The following is a 23,354-nucleotide window of genomic DNA, read 5'->3' on the forward strand; positions in this document are numbered from 1 at the left end:
GAGGATGCCGTCTCCTGTCCGTGGTCACATGATATGTCACATGATCACGAGCCGTTTGTGGTGGAGAGGTTCGGGACGGGACCCATCGGCCCGGATTCTAGTCCGGTGTGTGGCCTGAGATGCCAAGACTTGGATGCCCCGCCATTGAGGCATCCATCCAACCCGGCGGGCCAGGACGGAGCAAGCTTGGACCAAAAAAATTCCCCCCCCCCCAAGGTCCGGACCCCGAGATCGTGGTGGGCAGAGCCCCGGCTGAAGAACAGGACGACCAAGCAACCGATCGGGAACGGCCCGCGGCTCTCTCGTCAGCCAGCACACAACACGCGGGGCTGCGGCGAGTCAATTGGATCCTCCCGAGAGCCATGAGCGCAGCACGACCGGCAGCGGGGAGGCTGCTCTCCGGAGCATGCCTCGCCGTGAGGCCCAAAGCAGCGGCGGCGACGGCCACGGCGGCGACGACACTACCGACCGGTGCGACAACATCACCCCACGCGGCCGTGGCCTCCGCCTGCTACTCCCCGTCGTCCTCATCACCATGCCTCGGCCGGGTCCTCGCCCGTCCCTTCCACAGCTCCCCACATCTCTCGGCCCGGCGGCGGCCACGGTTCGCCAACGTGCGCGCCTCCGACATGGGCCTGATGGACGACAAGCAGATCGACGACTTCACCAAGGACAAGTTCCCCAAGTACACGCCCGAAGAGCTCGCCCACCTCCGCACCCTCTACTCGCCCGAGCAGATGGCGGCGCTCGAGGCCGGCGAGGCCGCCATCAACCCGCGCGACCTCACCGTGCAGGGCCGCCTGCGCACCGACCCGTACCGCATGCCCTACATTGACGACTTTGCCGAGACGCAGCCCGTCATCGACAAGCGGGCGCGCAACAAGGCCCCGCCCGACCCGCACGCCCGCTTCATGGACCTCGACCAGTTCGCCCGCGACCTGATCGACTGGGCCGACAAGCTGCCCAAGGGCGAGGTGACGGGCAACCTCAAGCGGCTCCAGGACTTTGTGCCCGAGGCGTACCGGGCCCGTCCCGAGACCCAGTGGCCCGCCGAGGTGCGCGACGAGGCCCGCGCCAAGTTCCAGCGGTACATGGAGGGCGAGGTGGCCAAGCAGCAAAAGGCGCTCAACGCCAAGGGCAGCGACGCGCTGTCGGACCTCGGCGGCGGGCCGACCGACGCCGACATCCTGCAGTACATCCTCGAGCGGTCCGTCATGACGGACGCCAACCGGCAGACCGACTCGTCCATGGCCCCCGCGCTGCCCAACAAGGTGCCCGGCGTGGCGGGCCTGTACAAGACGGTCATCGACCCGGAGGACCAGGGCAAGGACGACCTGGGCATCTACCAGGACGTGAAGCGGCGCACGGGCATGACGGTGCGCGAGATCCTGAACCTGCGCGACAAGCAGCTGCTGGTGCGCTTCGTGTCGAACCAGACCCGTCTGGGCAAGGTGCGGAGCTGCTCCGTCATCCACATCGTCGGCAACGGCGACGGCTGGCTTGGGTACGGCGAGGCCAAGGGCACCGAAACCCAGCTGGCCTTCCGGAAAGCCCGCATCAACGCCCTCCTGAACCTGCGGCCCATTCGCCGGTACGAGAACCGGACGATTTACGGGTCGATCACGTCCAAGATCTCGGCCACGATCGTGAAGATGGAGGCGCGACCGCCAGGTATGTTTTTTTGTTTTCTTTCCTTTTCCCTTCGTACCAACTCCCATGAAAAAGGGAAAGAAAAAAAAAAAGAAAAAGCTGACCGATTTGTCTAGGCTTCGGCCTGCGCGTGCCATACCGCATCTTCGAGATGTGCCGTGCCGCCGGCATTCACGACCTGTCGGCCAGCATGCCCCGCGCCCGCAACCCCATGAACTCGATCAAGGCCGCCTACTGGGCTCTCTGCAACCAGCCCGACCCGGAGGAAATCGCCATGGCTCGCGGCAAGAAGCTGGTTGACGCCCGCAAGGTGTACTACGGCGGGGCTGTGTATTAATGTCGGGTCCTCTTTTTTTGTCTTGTTGTAAATGAACGAGTCTCATCTCATCTCACAGGCCACGCGTGACATGCATGGTGCATGGTGATGTGGGGGTTGAGATGGGCGGCCCTGTACTTTGTATAGAAACCATGTAGAATAGGTATCTTTGGTCTCGCCATGCGGTGTCTAGGTCGCAGGGGGGAAGGGAGGGGAGGGGAGGGAGGGGTGTTGCCCGCTGCTGTTGACAATGTGTCGATGCGATGGTGAGGTTCGGATTCGGATCGGATTCGTCCCAGAGGACGATACGACGCCTCCTCCACACCACGACGGCTTTCTCTCTCTCTCTCTCTCTCTCTCTCTCTCGGACCCAGCACGCATCAGGCATGCTCATGCGACGTAGCTCCTCGGTCCGGCGTCAACACAGGACCCCCCATCCACGCAGGGTAACCCGGGCCTTGCTTGCCCGCCTGCGTCCTCAACACCTTTAGAGGTCATTCAGACAGGACCGCTCGACCAAGCCGCCCCAGCTCAAGACACCAAAAAAGCACGATACAGTAATCATCATCATCATCATCATCGTCAACACAGCAACAGCAACAACATCAAATCCAATCACAATCCTCCCTTCCCAAGCCTCCCCGAAGAAACCTTGTCATCGCCCCGCCCTCCTCACTCGTCCTCCTGCCCATCATCCCCATCCCCATCCCCATGCCCCAGCCCTTGCCCGTGGCCGCCGCCGCCGCCGGCGGCGGCACCGCCCCAGTCGATCTCCTGCTGCAGCACGATGCTGTACACGCTCGCCTTGAGCAGCGTGAACACGAGGCTCGTCTTGCGCTCGAGGTCGCGCAGGCCGTCGAGTATGTCGGTCGCGGGCGCGCTGGCGAGGTGGTCCAGCAGGGCGGCCAGCTGTCGCGTGCGCGCGCGTCGTGCGGGTTGGGGTTTTCCAAGCGTCAACCACCGCTCATGCTCTTCTTTCCTTGCCTTGCCTTGCCTTGCCTTGCCTTGCCGCGATGCAAGGAGGGAGACGGCGAAGGGGGGCTAAGGGGGCCAAGGGGGCTAGGGGTGTGGTGGATAAAAGCCCCAGGGAGAGATGGGGGTTATCCTCTTACCGTTTTCATGTTCTCTGCTAGACGCTCGTACTCGTCCAGGACCTCTTGCTCGAGAGGGCTCAGCTCGGGAGGGGCGACGAGGAGGGAGCTTTGGGGTCTTGGCGGGTGGTCCATGTCTTTTTTATTTTTTGGAAGGGGGGGCGGAGGGGTATGTTCTTTTACGTCATCGGCTTGAGGATAAGTGAGTGAGTCTGGACGTTGGAATGAGAAAAGAGGACGCAAATAGCGAGGGGCCCAGCGGAGATGGAAAAGACGTGATGTGAGGTTTTGAGAGACGCGATGTTGATGTTGAGGATTGGGCAACTACGCAGTAACAAACGTTATAGCAACTGCTTGCTGTAATTATGGTGGGGACGAGGAGCGTTGCAGCGTTGCAGCGTTGCAGCGTGACGGTTTGTTACGAAAGGAGGTGGGTTGATGTAACATACGTCACCATGCGTTCTGCATCGATGAACACCGCAAAGTGAAAAAGAAGCCACGCAAAGCCGGGCTTCAGACATGCTACACGCCCTGCCCCTTAGGTCGTATCTCGGAACTTTGTGCGTGCTTCGTTGAAATCCATAATCGCCACTTGAACCAGAACACGGGGTTTCTGCCTCCATTCAAGTCAGCACTACCTCCGCTCCCGAACTCTCGCGGTCCTCCCGACGCATCGGTAGACACACGATCCTCTCCATCAGTTGGTTTCCTTTTGCAAACGAGACTTTTTAAAAGAGAGAAACCCAGACGACAGATCAACTAGAAAGCAAAAGGAGCGCGGATTAACTCTGAAAGGGGAAAAAAAAGGGGGAGGGGGGAAGAGGCATAGAACGCCCAATCCATAAACTCCGTCTCCGGCTTCTCTTATATAAGTAATATCACAAGGAGAGACCATTGGGAGTATTGTATCTGTCAAGGGTCCAAAATTTACCCCTCACCTTTTCCCCCCGAGACCCAAAGGAGTGAGAGACCCGGGGTGTGAGTTGGGTGAAAACGGGGGAGAAAGGAGTGCAGTGGACAGACAAACAGACAGACGAAACGAGACGGCCGACAACCGTCGTCGACAGCGCGCGCGAGGAAACCCTCCCAAAAAACCAACCCAACAACCCAAAAGATACCCGGACCAAAAGCAAGAAAAAAAAAGGAACAGACAAAACAAGCCCACCTCGAGAGAGAACCAACCAACCAACCATCCATCCATCCATCCATCCCCCCTCCCAACCTTTCGGCCCAACCCGCAATCCACAATCAAAACAGATCTCGCTTCGTGTGACGCCAGGCCATGACACGCCACGCCACATATCGCACATCACACGCCTACTACCCTTCCTTCCTACCCTCCTCCTTCCTTTTCCACTCTTCCAACAACAACAACAACAACAACAACAACAACCCACCGCAGCAGCAGAATCTACCGCTCGCTACCGCTCCAGTCATCCCCGTCGTGGTGCAGCGTGACGCTGTTGAACTCCTCGAACGGATCCGGCGTCTCGGCGCCGGGGGTGGCCTGCCCGCTCCCGCCCTTCTTCCAGGGCCTCGACCCGCTAATGTCGACGCTCTCGCTCTCCTTGACGTTGCGGAAGTTGATCGTGTCGATGCCCCGCCCCTGGTGCGGGATGATGGGCGGCTTCATGTGGCGGATCAGGGCCCACTGGGTGGTCCGGAAGAAGGGGTGCGACTTGATGTCCGAGGCTCCGGCGCGGGCGCCGAGGCGGCGGTTCTCGTCCTTGATGAGGAGCTTGCGGATGAGGGATTTGCAGAGGCTGGTGAGGAGGAGGAGGAGGAGAGGTAAAAGAAAAAAGTTAGCACGCGGCGGCGGCGGCGGCGGGGGGGAGAAAGAAACGTCTGGAGACCTGGGAAGGGAGAGGAAAGAAAGGGAGCGAGACTCACTTGGATATTTGCGGCGCACCCGCGTGGTCCGGGAACGGGATGTCCTCGCGCAGGATGTTGGCAAAGGTCGCGTTGCGGTTCTTGCCCTTGAACGGGGTCGTTCCGTACAGCATTTCGTAAATCAAAATGCCCAGGGTCCACCAGTCGACGGCGCTCGTGTGGCCGCTGCCCTTGATGACCTCGGGCGCGATGTACTCCTCGGTGCCGACGAACGAGTTGGTGCGGAAGTCGGCAATGCACGAGCGCGTGTCAATGGTCGGCAGCGAGTTGGGGCTCGTGCCGTTTTTGCCAATGATCATGGTCGGCTTGCCGCCGGGGCCGGATTGCTTGGACAGGTCAAAGTCCGACAGCATGATGTGGCCCGACTGATGCAGGAGAATGTCTGCGCGAGGTTAGCAGGGGTGGTGAGTTGAGGCTATTTCGGCGGCCGTGGGGGGGGGGGGGGGGGGGTCGCGGCCCACGTACTCTCGGGTTTCAGATCCCGGTAGATGAAGCCCATCAGGTGCAGGTACTCGAGCGCGGCCGTCACCTCGGCGGCGTAGAAGCGGGCGTCGTCCTCGGGGATGCATTTGCCCGGACGGGTCTGCAGGGCGCGGAAAAACTCGCCGCCGCTGCAGTACTCCATGCACAGGTAGAGGTAGTCCTCGGACTGGAACGAGTGGTACAAGGTCACGATGAAGGGGTGATTGCTCGTCGCCAGGATCTCCTGCTCGGCCAGGGCGCGCTTGATCTTGTTGCGCTTGATCATCTCCTTCTTGCTCAGCACTGCAGGCCGGGGGGTGATGGATTGTTAGCAAAGGGGCAAAACCAGACACGACAAAAAAAAAAAAAAAAAAAAAAAAAGACGCACCCTTCATGGCGTATAGCCGGCCGCTCTTCTTCTCCCTCACCAGGTACACCTTGCCAACGTCGCCCTTGCCGATCAGCTTGATCTTGTCGAAGCTCTGCGGGCCGACCTCGACGTCGCGGACCTTGATGGAATTGGAGCTGTAGGTGCGGCGGAAGGCCAGGGCCGACTGGTTCGGGGGCGGCGGCAGGGCGCCGAGGCCGTCGCGGTCCGCGGCAGCGGCCCCCTCGGAGCCGGCCGAGGACGAGTTGGCGAAGCCCAGCTTCTCGTCGTCGTCGTCGCCGCCGCCGCCGCCGCCCTCCTTGGGCTCCTTCTTGGGCGCGTCGACGGCGCCGGGCTGGCTCGCGTCGGCGTTCCCGACGGAATTGGCCGAGGCGGCGGCGGCGGCGGCGGCTTTGGCGCCCTTGGAGAAGAGGCCCTGGGCATTGGGGGCGCTGGCGACCCTCCGGAGCTTCCGGGCCAGATCCTCCTTGCGGGCGGCGGTGGCCTTGTCGGCAGGGTCGTCCGGGACGGCGTCGATGTGGATGGACGGGGTGTCGGGGGGGCTCGGGGGGACGGAACCGTCGTTGTGATGGCGCAGGCCGGGCTGGCCCTGGTGGGCAAAGTAGGGGTTCGCGTGGGCCGTTGGGCTCAGGACCTCGGGGTCGAGGGGGTTGCCTTCGCTGGCGGTGGTAGCGCTGCGGAGGCGACCGACGGTCCAAAACTTTGTCTGGCGAAAGGTGTGCTTGTTGCCGTCGGAGCGCGGCGTGCTGCTGGCGGCGTGGGCGGCGGTGGCGTTCTGGCCGGCGGGCGTGTCGGCCGCGCGGTCGCGGTCGCGGTCGCGGTCGCGGTTGGACGAATTGCGGGTGAACCAGCCCTTCACCTTTTGGTGAAAGTGCATGTCGCCATTGGCGGCCTTTGTGGATGGCATCCTGGCGGCGATGGTCGCGGCGTGGACGTGGCGGTGGTGGTGGTCGGCAGCGGCGACAGCGGCGGCGGCGTGATCGGCTTGGTGGTGCTCATGCGGAGCCGACCATGGTGCGGGCTCGCGGGCAAGAGGCTGAAGGAATCGAGGGTCGCCCGGCTGGGAGTGGTGGGCTCGTTGGGCGAGGGGCTCGGGCTGATAGCACGACCGAGGGAGGGCAGGGAGGAGGAGCGACGGAGGCGTGTTCTGGTGCTGGTGGTGAGGCTGTTGGCGATGCTGATGCTGATGCCGATGCTGATGCTGAGGCGGCGGGTGCTGAGGCGGCGGGTGCTGAGGCGGCGGATGCTGGTGCGGACTTTGGGGGACGGTGGCCTCCATTGAGAGACGGGCCACAGTGGGCGGACGCTGGCAGCCTGCGGTCCGCTTAGCGACAGCGGCCGCTGATCAACAGCGGGGGGTCACGGGACATGCCGCCGCCAGTTCCGGGGGATGGGGGATCCACTTCCCTCATCCCCTCTGCCCCGGTTTTGTCATCCACCACCACCACCGGGCACCACCACCACCCCAGGGCTCCTACCTTCCATTTCACTGTTGGTTCTTAGGCGGTACACCGTACAGTACCTGCCTACCGGGTACCGAACCTTCCAGGTTCCTTACCAGGGAACCTGAGCCACCGAACGTATCCTTTCCGTTTCACATTTCCCGTGGGTAAACATCCTAGATGGGAACCCCGTGCATGCCTGGTTCTGGCCAGGCCCTTCGGTGGCATCCGTCTTATCGTTCTCCCGTTTTTCCTCCCCTCTTTCTACCAGGGGCTACGTGGACAGCTACTTCAGCCTCAAGTCGTGGTGCACAGCATGGCGTGCGTGGTGCATGGTGCGTGGAGCGCAATTGGTAAAAACTCGGCTTGGAGGAAACGGAACCCCCCTCTCCCTCCTTTTCCCGGCCTAGGCCTCCCCGAGAGGGTTGGGTGGCCATAACGAAGGCACTGTGTACTGTGCGACGCAGTAACCAACGTTCGGTGGCTTGTAAGGACGCTCACTGCCCAAACTCTGCAAAATAAAGCAATTGGCCATCCATCCATCCACCCACCACACCAGCCGGGCATTTTCTTTTGCGAGTAGTACACGCAGTAGGCACTCTGCAGATAGATACGGTACGGAGCGTTCACCTTGTCGGATCCCGTCGGTTGGCCGTGAAGGCTCTCCTTTCTTGGCATCGCGAGCCGACCGCGTCATGGATCTCGCCATTCCCGTCGCGATCCGTCTCGGTGCTTACGGAAACCCAGAGAAAGGGCTTTCCGGGTTTCGACTAGCGCCCTCGTGTCCCAACATCGCATCGAACCTCCAACAGGCCCCGGGTGGAACTCGCCCACCTGCCCGGTTGGGAACCTCCGAATCCGAGTCGTCGGTGGGTTGGGAAGCCCGCGGGTTCACCTGTACCTGATGCTCAACCGGCCTTTGGACCGAGCAGATACACAAACACCCCTTTTCTGGAACCACAGCGTTTGCTATGTACTATAGTTATTACACATACCGTGAAGACGCTTGCCCCCTCCCCCTCCCCTCCCCTCTCCCCCACCCTCCCTTCAACCCAGAACGCCACCGCAAGGATGTATGATCTACACAGCGCCGTGTCCTGCGTGCTATACACCCAGGGGACAGATCGTTGGGCCGGCCGTGAAACAGCCTCCACACGCGCTGCTCAGGAAACAGCCATGCCGCGATCAGGCGAATGGGTCGGGTCGGGCTCCGCCACGGCAACCGGAGAATGCGGATCCTCGGCACTGGAACCAAAGCCCAGCCCGCCGGCGGCTTCTGCTGAAAGAAGTGGCTGGGGTTACAAAAGCTGGCTGCGGTGTGGATCGTCAGCGAGTCAAGCTGGCGTCTCGGTTCAAACCGCCGTCGCCCGCTCATCCACCCACAGACACATGCCACAGCGAGCGACCCAAAACAACGGCCGGGATGCCCTGGACAAGGATGGCCGACATCGACCGGCCCAGGGACCGGGCCACGCACCCATTCATCGGAAACCGCTGTTCGTTGGTATATCAAATGTCGTGTCTCTCCAGGTCGTACAGCGGCGATGGTCTCCTGTTGCCCCAGAGATAGGCATCCTCGATGGGTACCGTGTATTACGGTATGGTTACAGCCTCGAGGGCGGAATGGAATGTGCTCATGCATCATGATCCAATGGATAATAATAAACCACCGTCTCTGTTGCGCCGTCTCTCGCCCGCTACCCGCTAACCATCCAGGTCCAACGCCAACCTCTCCTAGACAGAGCCAGCCAGCCCCTTCATGGAAAAGAAACGCCCAAGCCATGAAGAGAAAGGGAGAGAAAGAGAGAGAGAGAGAGAGAGAGAGAGAGAGAGAAGCAGGTATTACAATAACATTAGAAGAAGAAAAAAAGGCAGCGGACATCACCGCACCACCCACCCCTCGACCTCCTCCCCGCCCCGCATCAACCTCTCCGCGTACTCCTCCAGCATCTTCCTCTTCTCCTGCCTCTCCCGCGCCGCTTTGGCGATGGCCTGCATCTCACGGGGGGTAAGCTCCGGCTCGGCCGGCGCGTTCTGGTCCTGCAGCGCCAGCACCCGCTGCACCCGCTGCGCTCGCCGGCGGCGGTCCTCTTCTGTCTCTGTTTGCTGGTCGCGGATCGAGGGCGTCACCTGCTCGCCGTCGGCGTTGAAGAGGTAGCGAGGGAGCGGGGGGTCGGCGTCGTCGTCGAGGTTGTCCGTCGTGCTCGTAACGGCGGCGGCGGCAACGATGCGCCGCTTGCTGATCCCCGTCTTGGTCAGAGGCAGGACGACCGCGGACGGGGTGGTGTTGCGCGGTCCGTCGCCGACGTGCCAGAGGAAGGGCGCCAGGTGAGCCGCCTCGGCGTGCGCGGCGAAGTCCTCGAGGGATCGGAAGGGCTCCACCGTGCAAGAAGCCCACCGGCAGCTGATGATGATGGTGGTGGCCGAGGAGGAGGATGCCGCGGGCTGGGCCGCCGCCCCCGAGGCCTGCCTCTTGCCGTGCACGACGTGGATGTGCTTGCGCAGCGTCTCGAGGTTCTGCAGCTCGGCCGGGCAGCCCTCCCACTCGCAGCGGAACGAGAGGAAGTGCGGGTTGAGCTTCAGGTAGATCTGGCGGGCCGTGGGCGCAGGCTTCCGGCCGGGCCGACCGCGCGGTTTGGGTTCGCCCGTGGGCTTCTTTGGCTTGGGCCGCGGCGTCGCCGATGCCGCCGCCGGCGTGATGCCGGCGCGCATGGCGGCGTACGAGCCGTGGCCTAACCTCCAGCCTACCGGACGGCCGCGCTTCTTCGGTTGGGCCGCGATGGTTGTCGGTGGCAGAGCGGGGCCGGCGGGCGGCGGCGTCGGAACGGCCGCTGACGCTGGCGGGAACGGGGGTCGGGGTCCTGCCGGCGGCATGTTCGCCGGCGTTTGCCCTGTCGCTCGTGCCGGCGGTCTGCCTCTGCGTTTTGGCCCTACAATGTCCGACTTGACAACGTCGGCCTCGTCCTGCTTCTCCCCTGCGGAATCCTCGGGGGGGAGAACGTGCGCCGGCTTCCGGGGGCTCGAATGAACAACGATCTCAGCAACAGCTTGCTTCGCCAACAAATCCGCTCCTGGAAATGGCAGGCGGCTGCCTGGTGTCGCGTCGGGGGCGTTCTCTCGACTTCGACGTGGCCCTGGTTCGGGCTCGTCGAGGTCCATGCCGTTCACCAAGTCATGCCGCCCTAGGCCGGCGTTGACGTCTTGTCCCGGGGCTTCTTCCCATCGTCTGCTCGAAATTTCTTCGGCGTTGTTCTCCGGCGCCCAGCCGTGGCCGCAAAGCACAGAGCCGTGGTTTCCGGGCTCTTTGCCGGGCTCTCCTTCAGGATCCCAGTCTGGGTCGTAAGGCATTGTGGGAGCGCAATACCCACTGCATCCAAATAAAAGGCGTGGCAGGCGTCGAGATTGCCGTTCGGCCCGCTCGCCTTGGGCCGCAAAAGCCGGGGATCACAATGAAGATGAAAAAAAAAAAATTAAAAGTCAACCATTCATCTGTCTCGAATTTCCGAAGGGAGTATGACAGGAAAGAAAACACATCAAAAGACGTCGATGGTGAAGATGGGAAATGAAATGAATTGTTGACCTTGGAGAGATGGAAGCGCACATCCCCCGCGGCCCTTCGTGGAGCGCCATAGATAACCCTTACCCTGAAACGCTGCCTCAACCCATACCGTGTACTATAACTATGTAACAAGATATAACTAGGCACTAACTTCACTTATTCAACCCTTACCCTCCTTGTACTTCAAACCCCTCCCCCGGGGCGAACCGATCCTCTTCCTCTCCCCAAACACATAGGTATTGCAAAAAGATGTGCGGTTTTGCTCCAGGATTCTCAATGGCAAGCCGGGCTGCGGCATGCCTTGTCGCGGGCTCTAGGCTGTAAAAGACCGGTCCACCCGAGATCGCCATCTGCACCTCCCGTGGTACCATGCAACAACCGCGGGGTTCTCATTATTAATCCGGACGTTCATGGATGCCCTTGCAGCTGCCAGCATCGTCATCTCGATGCATATTTAAGCCCAGGCTCTCCGTCCAGCTTGGGGAGTAGCCGTCCTTGGCAGCACAGCCCCGGCATCTCAGCATCCAGGAGCCCGTTCCCGGCGCGTTCCCGTACAGCCCTTGGAGTTTACAAACCTCAAGACAGACACCGAACCACCCTCCGCTCTCCACCTCCCGGCCAAGGACAATAACGGGCGCCATGTCCACCACCGGCGCCGCCCCCGGCCTCAGCAAAGCCTTCTACGCCATCATCGCCGGCGTCGGCGGCGGCACCGGCCGCGCCGTCGCCCTGCGCTTCGCCCGCACGTACCCCGTGGCCTTGCTCGCGCGCGGCGAGGCCAGCTACGCAGATGTCGTGGCCGAGATTACTCGGAACGGCGGCGAGGCGGTGGGCGTGAGGGCCGATGTCTCGGATGAAAAGTCCCTGGCGGCGGCTTTGGAGGTGGTGAAGGGAAAGTTCCAGGGGAAGGGCTTGGCGGTCGGCGTTTGTAAGTTTTCCTCCCCGTCTCGCTTTGGGATTCTCGTAGAATGTTGGAGGGGGGTTGTCCCGTTTGGGATTGGTAGTTTTTTTTTTTTTTTTTTTTTTTTTTTTTTTTTTTTTTTTTTTTTTTTTTTTTTTTTTTTTTCCTTTTTTTCTGGGGGGAAGGTAGAAAATAGAAAAGAAAAGAAAAGAAAAAGGGGCCGTTGGAGGGAAAGGCGATGGTTAACCATCTCCGGAAATGCGGAACGGGCGAGCAGTCAACGTCAGCAGCCCGGTCTCCATCAAGCCGTTCCTTGAGACGAAACTCAAAGACCTGGACCAAAGCCTGGCGGCCAACGCGTACGTGTCTATAATAGTCCTACGTCTTACCTGCTCTTCCCAGCGGGCCTTCCATGATTGACCTCAACCACAGGCGCGGCCTCTACAACTTTGCCCACGCCACCCTTCCCTCGCTCGTCGAGTCCGTGTCCGCCAACCCCCCGTACCCTCCCACGCTGCTCGTCACAGGCGCGACCGCGGCGCTGCGCGGCTCGGCGGGCTTTGGCGTGTTTGCGGCAGGCAAGTTTGCCGTGCGTGCTCTCTCGCAGAGCCTGGCGCGCGAGTTTGGCCCGCAGGGGGTGCACGTGGCGCATGTGGTTGTAGATGGGGTGATTGAAGGCCCGAGGACAAAGGGGTACATCGTGGAGGGGGTGGAGGACGGGAAGCTGAATCCTGCGGCGGTGAGTCCATTCTTCCCTGGGTCATGTTCCGTAACCCTGGGGTGTTGGGGTTGCTCGAGGTCCTCGGGGGGTACGCGAGTCGATGGGGGTGCTGACCGGTGAACTAGATCGCCGAGAGCTACTGGCATCTGCATACCCAGCACCGGTCGGCGTTTACACACGAGCTGGATCTGAGGCCCTACGCCGAGAAGTTTTAATTTTCATGTGGGGAAGGGGGGGGAGGGGGTCGGAAACGGCCTGTACTGTCGTCGCTGAGAGGAAAAGACATGTCAGTGCAACTCTGAGGATCCGGAGGTCAACGGTAGCAAGTTGCAAGATGGAAGCACGGACAACAAAACCGGGGCTGGCCGTGGTAGTGAAAAGAACCGCGTGCGTGCGCTTCGAGATCGAGTGTATTGGTCGTGCTCCCTACATAAGCCGGTCCTGCGCCTCGTCACCTAGAATACACACCACATACAAACTGGTTTCTTGCTGCCTTTGCTGATGGACTCGCCGCCGCAGTCTCCCAACATGACCGTTACTATAGAGTATGGCGTCTTCTCCCAGCGTAGGCGACGCCGGGCGGCGGCTCGGGAGGAGCGCACCCTCGGGGCTCGCTGCCCTCGCACGACCGCTCGCGGCATCCTTGATTGGTTTCCTCGGTCGCAAAACGACCTTCAGGTGTTGGGCGTCGCCTCGGGTTCCGCGGCGGCCCCGGGCTCGGCATCGTTTGCCTCCGTGTCGGCCCCTTCGCTCGCGTCCGCGGCAGCGTTTGGTGGCGGCAGACCGTGCAGGGCAGCCAGGCGCTCCTCCTCCTTCCTGAGGCGCAGCGCTTCGGTCTCGCGGCGCAGCTTCTCCAGGTTCCAGGTGTCCTCCTCGTCCTCCTCGTCCTCGGACTCGTCCTCCATCTTCCAGTTGCCGCTCTCGAACAGGGCACGACCCGTCGCCTCCTTGGCCTTGCGCAGCTGCTCCTCGGCCTGCTTCTTGTCGAGCCGCTCCTTCTTCCACTTGGCGAACGACTCCGGGGTGACGGGCGTCAGCTTGCCCGTCAGCTTATGCCGCTCCGACTCGATGAACTCTTCGAGGGTCAGGGTCTTGAGGGGGGACTTGTCCATCAAGGCCTTCTCCGCGGCTCGCTGCTCCTTGGTCTTGAGGACGAAGCTGTGCGGGACGGTTAGCATGAGCACGCCAGCGATGAGCCGGAAAAGAAAAAAGGAAAAAATAAACGTACCCAGGCGGAAGAGCATGCTTGTACATGCACTTATCGCCGTTGTTGGGGCACACCCAGAACCAGCCGTACTTGCCGTCCTCGATGGCCTGGATGAAGTATTTGCACACCTTGTCGGTGGTAGTGCGTTGGTTGCCCTTCTTGGACAAGACCACGGAGCGCAGCTTCTCCTCGTCCCAGTCGGCCGACGTCTCCTGGCGCTTCTTCTCATCCTCGTCGGCGCGCGTGTCCTGGTAGATGTTCTTCTTTTCGACCTTGCGCTCGACCTCGAGGTCGTGGGCAAACTTGCACTTCTTGCCCTTTTCGCAGTTGCCCTTCTTGTAGAAGATGCACACCACCGTCTTGGGGTCGACGCCGAAGGGCACCTTCTGCACCTGGGCCGGCTTGTTGAGCAGCATCTCGGCCTCACGCTTGGCCTCCTCGGCGGCCTTCTTCTCGCGCTCGCGGGCGGCCCGCTCGGCCTCGCGGCGCTTTGCCTCGGCGTTGGCGCTCGCGCTCGATTGCAGCTGCGCGATCATCTTCTTGGCCACGGCGCCCTTCTTGTTCTTCATGCCAAAGGTCTTGTCTTCGACAATCTTCTTGACGTCGGGCTTCTTGCCGCCCTTGTCGTTCTTTTTCGGCGGCATGGCGGGCGATGTCTGTCGAGTCTATCGGAGCTGTGGAGCTGTGGTGAGATGGAGCGGCCGTGTTGTGCGTCTAGGCACGCCGGCGGGATGGATACGTCGTGGGTGTCGTGGGTGATTGTTCGGTGGTTCGAGGGGTGGATGGAGCGGTGGGATGTGGCTGCAAAAAGGCAAACCAAGGCGGGGACGCAACCTTCGAGATTCGGTTGCTTGGCTTGGACGTGCGTCAATGTGAATGGTTTCTCGTCTCGGGTTTTGCCCCCACCGCCACAGCCAACCCTGACTTTGACGTCTTTGCCACCTGGGGGCCTCTAGGGTGTAGGCACGTGATCTCCATGTCGATGAACGTTGGTTGTGGGGGAGGGCGGGGGGGGGGGGGAGCGCGGTTGTGCCTGTCCCAGCTCAGCGCAGCATCGTTACGGTATGGTACAGCGTGCAGTACGGCTGGTAACGTTACCCTTGTCGTTGCACCTTGGACCGACCGGACCAGGCCTTGAGCTTCCCTTCCGGTGCCAAGCGCCAATGCTCTGGAAAGCTGTCCAGATCCACGCGCCTTCGAGAAGCACCCGCGACGACAAGCCATCCCACCCAAACCACTGCCCAGCGACCCTCTCCCGAATTGATTCCCCAGCAACTCCGGCTTTGTTGATTCAAACCCCCCTCTCCGGGCTCTCTCGATCGACCTACTGCACACGCCGATCCCCCCTCCTGCCATGATCAGCGACACGGAGCTCTACCGCCTTGCCATCGTGCTCGGCTCGGCGGCGGCGTTGCTCATCATCCTGTACCACTTCCTCGAAGTCAACATCGGCAAGAACGAGAGCGGCGCCGTCAAGGAGAAAGCGGCGAGGAAATCGGGGGCGCAGACCACGGCGGCAAAGACACGATAGACAGCATGGCGGAATGACTGGAAGACAAGCTGCACGAGATGGCAAGACGCCGCCACGACTTTGCAGCTAGGCACGGGCGACACACTGCGACCAGCATCTCGGGCTCTGGGCATCGTCCCGGAGGGGTGCACATTGGCAACCCCGTGTGTTGCTTGAGCGCATCCTCTTTTTTCTGAGACCGAAAAAGCAATGGGAGGGGGAGGGGCACCATCGGGAGGGGCTTGGCCTGGACGGCAAGCGATAGGGAGACGGACAGTTGGCGACCGGTCGAACGGTAGCGGCACGTGGAGGGGGAAATCGCTTTGAATGGACAGGCCCCAACAGTCTTGGGCATCCGTCCTGGAGAACCTTTGTGGACGTGGGGGAAAGGGGAAGGTGACCTACTAAGGTTGTGGTCATGAAAGATGCGAGGTTGATAGGTACGGGGTAGGCATGCTGGCCGCGATGCCTGCGGCGAGGGTCGGGATGACTTTCAATGATACCACCTGAGAGAAGCATGCGAAATCAAGGACCTCTGGTTTGTTTCTTTTTTTTTTATTGTTGAAATATTGAAACCTCTTTGTTGTCAGTTGGCTGCCGTTCCATTCTATGAAATCCCCCAGAGTCATGAATAATACCTGGGGGAATCCTGCCCTCCATCCTCCACCAGGCTCAGGCTATCACCTCGAGACTCGCACCGCACCGCCCCCCAGCGTTCCAGACCAGCTCATGCTCTGTACACTAGGCACGCCTGGCAGCCATCACACGTTTGATTGGCTGCGTGGCTTACGACATGGTTACGCGTTCGTACGGTCCCAGCGTCATCCGGCGTTCCCCATTACGGCTAATCCAGATTAGGTAAGGAGGCGGCCTTATACGGACACGCTGCGCCCATCTGAGCCGGCCTCGGGGCAGCCTTGGCGTTTTCTGTTGGCTGCCTGACTCTGACTCTGCGCGCTCTTCCTTGGAGAAGCTGGAAGCCCCGGGGGGCCGGTCTCTTTCTTCCCGCCCTGGCTCCAGCTTTTCTCGCGCAACCCAAACGCGCGACCCGCTTCGCCCTTCCTCCTTTCTCTCTCTCACTCCAACCCACCCGCCTCTCTCAACCTTTTGCCATTCAACCAAAAAAAAAACAACCACACTCTCGTTCATCGCGTTGGGCTTGCAAATCGACCCGTCTGCCAGAACGCCTTTCCTTTTACCATCAGTGACCACCTCCTCCAACAAGCCGACCATCTTTTCTCTTTGCTGCCTGACGGCACCGATCGCGAGTCGAACGCGCGTCGAGCAACCATCGAGGCACCAAGCCACAGGTGACTCTCGACCACCTTCTCGAACCTGCCACCCTTTCCCAACGACAAGCCAAGGCCAAACAAGCCGCCTTTGCATCGCGCCGCCCACCAAACACCAAGGGTTGCGCCTGTCGTTTCGCCATTCGCCTGTCAAGAAACCCCGTCTTCCTCGCGCCGACCACACATCCTACATTCGCCACCATGTCTGGCAAGCTTGACAAGTCTCTCGACGAGATCCTCTCGAGCCAGAGGAAGACTCAGGGTCGCCGCCGTTCTACCCGTCGCTCGTCCGGCGCCGCTCGGCCCGCCAACACGGCCCCGGCTGGTGGCATCCAGAAGAGCACCAAGCCCGCCCGCGGCGCAACCAAGCCGTCCCCTGCCAAGAGCGCTGGCCTGACCGGCGAAAGCAAGATCATGGTCAGCAACCTGGTATGTCACGACGCGCCCAATTCACCCCCATCATGGACATTGACGCGACGGCTGCTAACGCTTCCTCAGCCCAAGGATGTGTCCGAGGCGCAGATCAAGGTATGTTACTACCGATGAGGCCCGATGCCTGCGGACTCTCGTCGACGCATCTTTCTCGCCGCGCGTTCTATGACTCTCTATCCGGTCCTCCGCGGACCATGAGGGTGGTCCTTTGGTCCCCCTCACAGCCCTCCCCAGCGCCCGCAGGCGGCTGTCATGATGCCTAGTTCCTTCCCTCGATGCGCAGGCCCGGAAACCGCTCCCGCCTCTTTGCGCCATCGCGGCTCCGCAACCCGAAAGGGTTCGAGCCTTGGAAGTCGAGCGAGCCCCGACCGTAACTGCGACTCCATGTACCCAGGGCGAGCCTGGCAAGCTCCCGTCATCTGGAGACATGGCGTCGGTTGGAGGGCGACGGCGTCATCAGACGCGCCTGGCTGGGTGAGGTGTGCGCATCGTCTCGGCCGGCTGGTCACCGGACCGATGACGGCGCTCCAGCGAGCCTGGCAGTGAACCGAGGATGCATGCAGCTCTCGCACATCTCCCGAACGCATGCTTGGAGTGTCTGGCTTCATCCCGGTGGTGGAGCTCCGAATGCCCTTGCCGTCGAACTCGTTCGGCAGCGCAGCGGCATTGTTTCCTCTTGACGAGTTTTGTCACTTGGAATGGGACGCGCAAGTCCAGGTTGGGTTGGGATTTTTCAGCACGGTCGGGTCACGCCGCACGCACTGTCGCCTCTCCACAACGGTTCCGTGGTCCTCGGGCACGGAGTCAGTCGAACGGTCTCAGCGAATGTCGGACGTGGCTTTGCCTGCGAGTTGTCGGTTTCACTGCTTCGCTCGCTTCTCCTTCTGGCTCCCCTCCCTGGCGGACGACCTGCGATGATGGATATCCACTCGGACTTCGACCCGTCGACCTTGTCACGATGCAACGCGCGCGCGATTCCACCGTCGTTCCTTTGACGCTAACCACCGACCCCTCTCGATAGGAATACTTCCAGCAATCCGTTGGCCAGGTCAAGAAGGTTGAGATTTCGTACGGCCCCGGCGGCGTCAGCCGCGGCATTGCGCACGTCACCTTCCAACACGCCGACGGCGCCAGCAAGGCCTTCCAGACCCTCAACGGCCTTCTGATCGACAACAGGCCCGTCAAGGTAGGCCTCGGGAAACCCGCCATGGTGTGTTCTCGAACCTGTTCCCGAGCTCTAACGCCGTTCCAGGTCGAGGTTGTTATTGCCTCCGCCGATCTCATTCCCCAGCCGAAGCCGCTCGCCCAGCGCATCGTCCAGCCCAAGGCCCAGCCCAAGTCGGCTGCCACGGTCAAGCAGAACGGCGCCACGGCCAAGGCCGGCGCCGCCGGCGCCGCCGCCAAGGGCGCCAAGAAGCCTCGCCGCGGCCGCAGCCACCGCCCCGTCAAGAAGACGGCCGAGGAGCTGGACTCCGAGATGGCCGACTACTTCGACAACGCCAACGCGGCCGACAACAATGCCAACGCTGCCGCTCCCGCCGCCGCTGCCGCTGCTGCGGGCGGCGACGCGCCCATGGAGGAGGATGTTCTTTGAAGGAGGGGAAGCACGAAATACAAGGGTTATTACAGGAGAGGAATAGGGCCGCGATGGCCAGGAACCATGGGATCTTTTTCGTCAAATTTCGGGTTTCGCGTCATCATCACGTGTACGAAATGGGATTCGGGTCGGGTCGGTTTTACAGGCGGGGGTTCAGTCGGACGCAAGCTTCGACGTTGCTGCATTTCTCTCTATCACAGATTGACACCTCGGTAACGCTTGTCGGGGAGCTGTATATTTTGAGCGCTTTGTTTTTAGACAATGGTAATGTCAGCGTGGTTGCTGTGGGAATAGGGGCCCTTTCCTTTGCCTAACGACTGAATATCTTGGGGTGCTTTTCTATGCCATGCAGTCGACTCGCAGTAAACTCGAGTGAGGGATCCAATGTTGGATTGTTCGACGTGTCTTCTCTGATGTTTCTCTGTTTCTAGTACCAGGGGTCCGATGCCGTCCATGTGCTCCGCAGGACCTCCACACGCGACCAAGATTCATTCACCCTCTTGGACTCAAAACGTTCTACACAGTAGTCTGGATGAGCCAATCACCACCGTAGGTGGTCTGCAGAACAAGGACAAGGGGGTTGACGGGCCGCTGGCTCCTGGGGACTCGGGCCACCGGAGATGTCCGCATAAAGCAACGCGGGCGGTGCGAGTCCTGGGGCAGACGTTTCGGATGAGAAGCTCCCTGACGTATCGACGACGTTTTGTGGGTGCTGAAGCGGTCCCAAGCACGAGCCTACCCTCCCGAGTCCCTTCGGGCGGACCCTCGCGTTCCCGCGAAGTCGGTCACTGCCCGTTCAGAAGCCCCGTCCGGCTCGGTAGCCAAGGATCGGCACTTGGTCGCGGGATTGCTCTTCCCTGGGACCGTCCGACCAGCAATGAACGAGCTTCGGACCCTCCGAGCGCGCGTCGAGCACGGCTGTTGCGGCTCTCCCTGTCCGGACTCCCTCGACGCACATGGGGGGGATGGTGACCGACCAACAGTCTGGTATGGCACGGAGCAACACAAGACGCGCAGATGTTGAATACCCAATGCACCAGAGGCTGAACGGCGCGCCGCTCTCGAAGGTACGTCCCTCGACTACGCATGGATGCCGGGAATGACATCAACGAACCAGGCACGGTGGGATCAAGTGATGCAGCATCGTGCTGGGACCATCCAACGGCGCAGTGGAGAAGCTTGCGCACGAAAGCAAGCGGTTAGTGCCTGTATCGAACGAAACGTGCCGTGCATTAGAGCTTGAACTACCCATGCTGTATGGACGGGATAATATCTTAGCGTTTTTGCTCGACGTGCCGATGCCATGGCACGCTCGGCAATCGTGGTCGGGCCCATGTTGTTGAGGGATCCGGGGGCCGGAGGCGTGGGGAGTAAGGGAAGTACTACGTAAGTGTAAGAGGCACCAATCCGGGACTGCGGAGGAATCAAGTCCGACGAGTGACGCGGTCGGCTGGGTCGCCTTGGATGAATGGGAACTGCGTCTAGACAGTACTGCGTACACAGCAAGGCATGGTAGGGCCCAGCACCGAGCGCGAATCTGGAGTGCCATCGCTGGACCCAACGCAGGTACTGCGGCTGCGACCGCCGGCGCCAATATATCGCAATATACGCTGCCCGTTTACCGTAGCATCCTCCTCCAGCGCCGGGGGCGTGAATCCTGGCTGGCGGACGCGGTCTCATTTGTATTTAAAGCTGGGGTGCAAAGGGACGGCATGGAGAGGAACAGCCCCTCCTCCCTCACCACCAGCGAGGCCAAGCCCATCTTGAGGAGCGCACCGCCGTCACCGACTTCGCCGCCGCCGCCACCATGAAGTACCTCCTCGCCGCCCTGGCAGCCGCCACCTCTGTGTCGGCCCACGGCTGGGTCGACAATGCAACCATCGGGGGCGTCTTCTACCAGGCAAGCCTCCCCTCTCCTTCAGTTCCATCCATGTCCACGCCCTCTCTAACACGCTCTGCTCCAGCTCTACCACCCGTACCAAGACCCCTACATGGGCGAGTGGGCGCCCCCGCGCATCTCGCGCAAGCTCGTGACCAACGGCCCCGTGCTGGACGTGACGTCGATCGACCTCCAGTGCGGCGGCAGCACGGCCGAGGGCCAGATCGGGACCGAGCCGGCCCCGCTGCACGCGCCCGCCGCGGCTGGCTCGCAGGTCAACCTGCGCTGGACCTACTGGCCGGACTCGCACATGGGGCCGATCATGACCTACATGGCGAGGTGCCCGGATGAGGGATGCGATACGTGGCAACCGGGAGAGGCGTGAGTGTGCCCTGCCTGGGAAGCCGCCGACAAGAGCGCGAGAGGGGAACGCTGACGACGAGGTGCGCGCGACAGGCCCGTCTTCTTCAAGATCCACGAAGCCGGCCGGTACACGACCGACAAGGTCTGGCCTGACGACATCTGGGAAGTGGTATGTGCCTGATACAAACATCATCATCAACGACAACCCCGTCCTGCCCCCGCACGCACGCACGCAGCGGAGCAAACCACCCAGGCTAACCCCATGCCGCGTACAAGACCAAGCTCATGTCGTGGACCAACGAGGGCTACAACTACACCATCCCCGCCTGCCTTGCCCCCGGCCACTACCTCGTCCGCCACGAGATCCTTGCGCTGCACTCGGCCTGGGCGAAGGGCGAAGCGCAGTTCTACCCCCACTGCCACCAGCTCACCATCACGTCCGGCGGAAACGTGCGCGAGGCTCCCGAGGAGTACCGCGTCAGCTTCCCGGGCGCGTACAAGGATGACGACCCGGGGATCTTTTTTAACGTTTGGACCCGTACGTCTCTCTCTCTCTCTCTCTCTCTCTCTCTCTCTCCCCTTTCCTCCGTTCCCGAGGACGACCCACCCTCCCAGAGCGGCATGGAGCTGACCATCGGACGTTTGACAGCGGGTGACTACACCATCCCGGGGCCGCCGGTGTGGCAATGCCCCGAGTCCGAGTGAGCGAGCTCGTCTGTCTCTCGTGGCAAGGGAGGCGGCGTTGATGGGTAGAACCAGGACAAGAAGGCGCTCCGAGGAGTGGTAATTGGAGGGAAGAAACAGGTTGAATCTTTGTGTGTGTGTGTGAGAGAGACAGAGAGAGAACCGTAAACCCAAAGGAAAAACACCCGGTCAAACGCCAGCCACCCATCATCATCATCATCGCCAGTATCGTCATGGTCATAAAACAGCATAATCATAATCATGATCCTACAATGCAAGGCCCTGAAAACACCTCCTTCTCCTTCTCCTTCTCCTTCTCCTTCTCCCTCCCCTCGCCGTAGCCCAAAATAATAAGAAAAGAAAATGATACCCCACGGCCTAACCGCCTAACGCCCGCCATCCCATCCCAAATCCCACCCACAGCGCCGATTCTCCTGACCAATGTACTATATTAATGCATTCCAGCCCCTGGCTCCCCTCCCTCCCCAATCGCGCGCCTCTTTTTTTTTTTTTTTTTTTCTTTCAGTCCAACAGAGGGGGCCACCAGACCTCGTCAGACGGCCACGCCACCATGCACGCCCCCAGCCTCGAGAGCTCGGCGGCGTCCTTGGCGAGATAAGGCGTTTCGTCGGCCGGGGGGATGGTGGTGGCGGCCGACGCCGAGGTGGACGTCGACAGCAGCGAGCCGGCGGTGCTGAACGCCGAGAGCGACGACGAGGTGCTGCTCCGAGGGCTCGGGGCGGGTTCGGCGCGCGGCGAAGCGCCGGATGGGGAGGAGCGGGAAGGCATTTTTGTTGTTGTTATTGTTGTTGGCTGGGTGGTTGAGGGCGGCAGAGAGTGGTGTATAAGGCGGGTGTAAGTGGTGGAGCGACGATATGCGGTTGATGCCAGCAAACTCGAGGTCCGTCCACCCAGCAAAAGGCGCGTTATGGGTAAGGTAGGGGAGGTTGAATGGGTAAGGTAGGCATCAGGTAGCAAGGCTCGTGAGTGCGATGGTGTGTATATGTATACATGTATGTAGGTAGGTAGGTAGATAGGTATGTGTGGATGTGTATAAGCGCCCGGGCTCCGCCTGGCTCTTCCCGTCTGGCTCTGCTGGACCCAATAGCCCCTCGCTGCCAAACACCAGCACTAGTCCGCAACTAGTGTAGGCGATGCTGTCAGGTAGAAGAAGCTCGTGGTGGTGGTGGCGGCGGTGGCCACCCAACTATAAATACAACGAATCCCGAGTCAGTGATCAATGCGTCGGGATCCTGCCCCGTGCCAAACTGTTGAGTCTTGCTTGCCTTTCCGTAGTTTAGCAGACACGACGGATGGTAGCTGGAAACAAGGGCTAGCGATGCTAGTGTACCGCCCGGAAGACAAGGGGTTGGGGGAGGGGGGAGGTTGCAGGTCTTGACGAGACACCAAAAGACACCCGCTAAGCCAGGTGCTTTTAAAGTGCCATTCAGGCCCAAGCCCAAGAAGCAAAGGGGCGCCAAAGGCGGTCAAATCGAAAAGAGAACCCCGCTCTCTTCCATGATTCACATTTCGCATTCGAGGCAGTGCGAGCCCGAGGCCGCCCAGCTTGTCAAAGAACAGACGACACAAAGAAGCCAGGCATAAGTTAATACACTGTCCAGCCTGCGAGGTTGTGGCATTTGAGTGCCACCACGGTACAGAACCGTCCGAGCCAAGTCCGATGGGCTGGGGGGAGGGGGGGGGGGGGTGCAGCCGCCCGACTGCAGGCAACGGTAGATGGACGGTTTGCTGGCTGTGGGGAGTGGCTTGCGGCGGCAACGTCAAGTCGGTCAGGTCAGTTGGGCGTTTTGTTGGCACGAGGCCAAAGGTCGGTACGGTTTCAATGCGGCGGTGTCGCGGGGTAAGCACATTGCCATGTTTGCTTTGCACTCAGGACGTTGCATTGGGCGATGAGGTTGACGGGTTTGTCACGAGACAACCGATCGGGGTGTGCAAGGTGGTGGCCGCTTGGG

At 61.1% G+C, this 23,354-nt stretch overlaps 8 protein-coding genes across 8 annotated transcripts; 4 read left to right on the forward strand and 4 right to left on the reverse strand.

Moving 5' to 3' along the window:
- Nucleotides 1-362: 362 nt before the first annotated feature.
- On the forward strand, nt 363-1,987 carry VTJ83DRAFT_6551 (mitochondrial 37S ribosomal protein uS5m; the record flags this gene model as incomplete). The annotated part of the gene is made up of 2 exons (XM_071013275.1): nt 363-1,671; nt 1,767-1,987. The coding sequence occupies 2 exons, from the start codon at nt 363-365 to the stop codon at nt 1,985-1,987; spliced, it is 1,530 nt and encodes a 509-aa protein (XP_070864178.1).
- A 651-nt stretch (nt 1,988-2,638) lies between these two features.
- VTJ83DRAFT_6552 (uncharacterized protein) lies at nt 2,639-3,192 on the reverse strand (the record flags this gene model as incomplete). The annotated part of the gene is made up of 2 exons (XM_071013276.1): nt 2,639-2,875; nt 3,079-3,192. The coding sequence occupies 2 exons, from the start codon at nt 3,190-3,192 to the stop codon at nt 2,639-2,641; spliced, it is 351 nt and encodes a 116-aa protein (XP_070864179.1).
- Nucleotides 3,193-4,468: 1,276 nt separating this feature from the next.
- Nucleotides 4,469-7,076, reverse strand: VTJ83DRAFT_6553 (uncharacterized protein; the record flags this gene model as incomplete). Its single annotated transcript, XM_071013277.1, has 4 exons — nt 4,469-4,820; nt 4,948-5,329; nt 5,413-5,712; nt 5,798-7,076. The coding sequence occupies 4 exons, from the start codon at nt 7,074-7,076 to the stop codon at nt 4,469-4,471; spliced, it is 2,313 nt and encodes a 770-aa protein (XP_070864180.1).
- A 2,044-nt stretch (nt 7,077-9,120) lies between these two features.
- On the reverse strand, nt 9,121-10,587 carry VTJ83DRAFT_6554 (uncharacterized protein; the record flags this gene model as incomplete). Its single annotated transcript, XM_071013278.1, has 1 exon — nt 9,121-10,587. The coding sequence occupies one exon, from the start codon at nt 10,585-10,587 to the stop codon at nt 9,121-9,123; it is 1,467 nt and encodes a 488-aa protein (XP_070864181.1).
- Nucleotides 10,588-11,437: 850 nt separating this feature from the next.
- On the forward strand, nt 11,438-12,635 carry VTJ83DRAFT_6555 (uncharacterized protein; the record flags this gene model as incomplete). Its single annotated transcript, XM_071013279.1, has 4 exons — nt 11,438-11,726; nt 11,977-12,058; nt 12,132-12,438; nt 12,546-12,635. The coding sequence occupies 4 exons, from the start codon at nt 11,438-11,440 to the stop codon at nt 12,633-12,635; spliced, it is 768 nt and encodes a 255-aa protein (XP_070864182.1).
- Nucleotides 12,636-13,094: 459 nt separating this feature from the next.
- Nucleotides 13,095-14,271, reverse strand: VTJ83DRAFT_6556 (uncharacterized protein; the record flags this gene model as incomplete). The annotated part of the gene is made up of 2 exons (XM_071013280.1): nt 13,095-13,578; nt 13,649-14,271. The coding sequence occupies 2 exons, from the start codon at nt 14,269-14,271 to the stop codon at nt 13,095-13,097; spliced, it is 1,107 nt and encodes a 368-aa protein (XP_070864183.1).
- Nucleotides 14,272-16,627: 2,356 nt separating this feature from the next.
- On the forward strand, nt 16,628-18,452 carry VTJ83DRAFT_6557 (uncharacterized protein; the record flags this gene model as incomplete). The annotated part of the gene is made up of 4 exons (XM_071013281.1): nt 16,628-16,855; nt 16,925-16,954; nt 17,880-18,044; nt 18,111-18,452. The coding sequence occupies 4 exons, from the start codon at nt 16,628-16,630 to the stop codon at nt 18,450-18,452; spliced, it is 765 nt and encodes a 254-aa protein (XP_070864184.1).
- A 1,810-nt stretch (nt 18,453-20,262) lies between these two features.
- VTJ83DRAFT_6558 (uncharacterized protein) lies at nt 20,263-21,402 on the forward strand (the record flags this gene model as incomplete). Its single annotated transcript, XM_071013282.1, has 5 exons — nt 20,263-20,355; nt 20,420-20,715; nt 20,791-20,866; nt 20,974-21,235; nt 21,347-21,402. 5 exons carry the CDS (start codon nt 20,263-20,265, stop codon nt 21,400-21,402), a joined length of 783 nt encoding a protein of 260 aa, XP_070864185.1.
- Nucleotides 21,403-23,354: the final 1,952 nt, after the last annotated feature.

Source organism: Remersonia thermophila, chromosome 6 (genome assembly GCF_042764415.1).
Source record: "Remersonia thermophila strain ATCC 22073 chromosome 6, whole genome shotgun sequence".
Taxonomy (NCBI): Eukaryota; Fungi; Ascomycota; class Sordariomycetes; order Sordariales; family Chaetomiaceae; genus Remersonia; species Remersonia thermophila.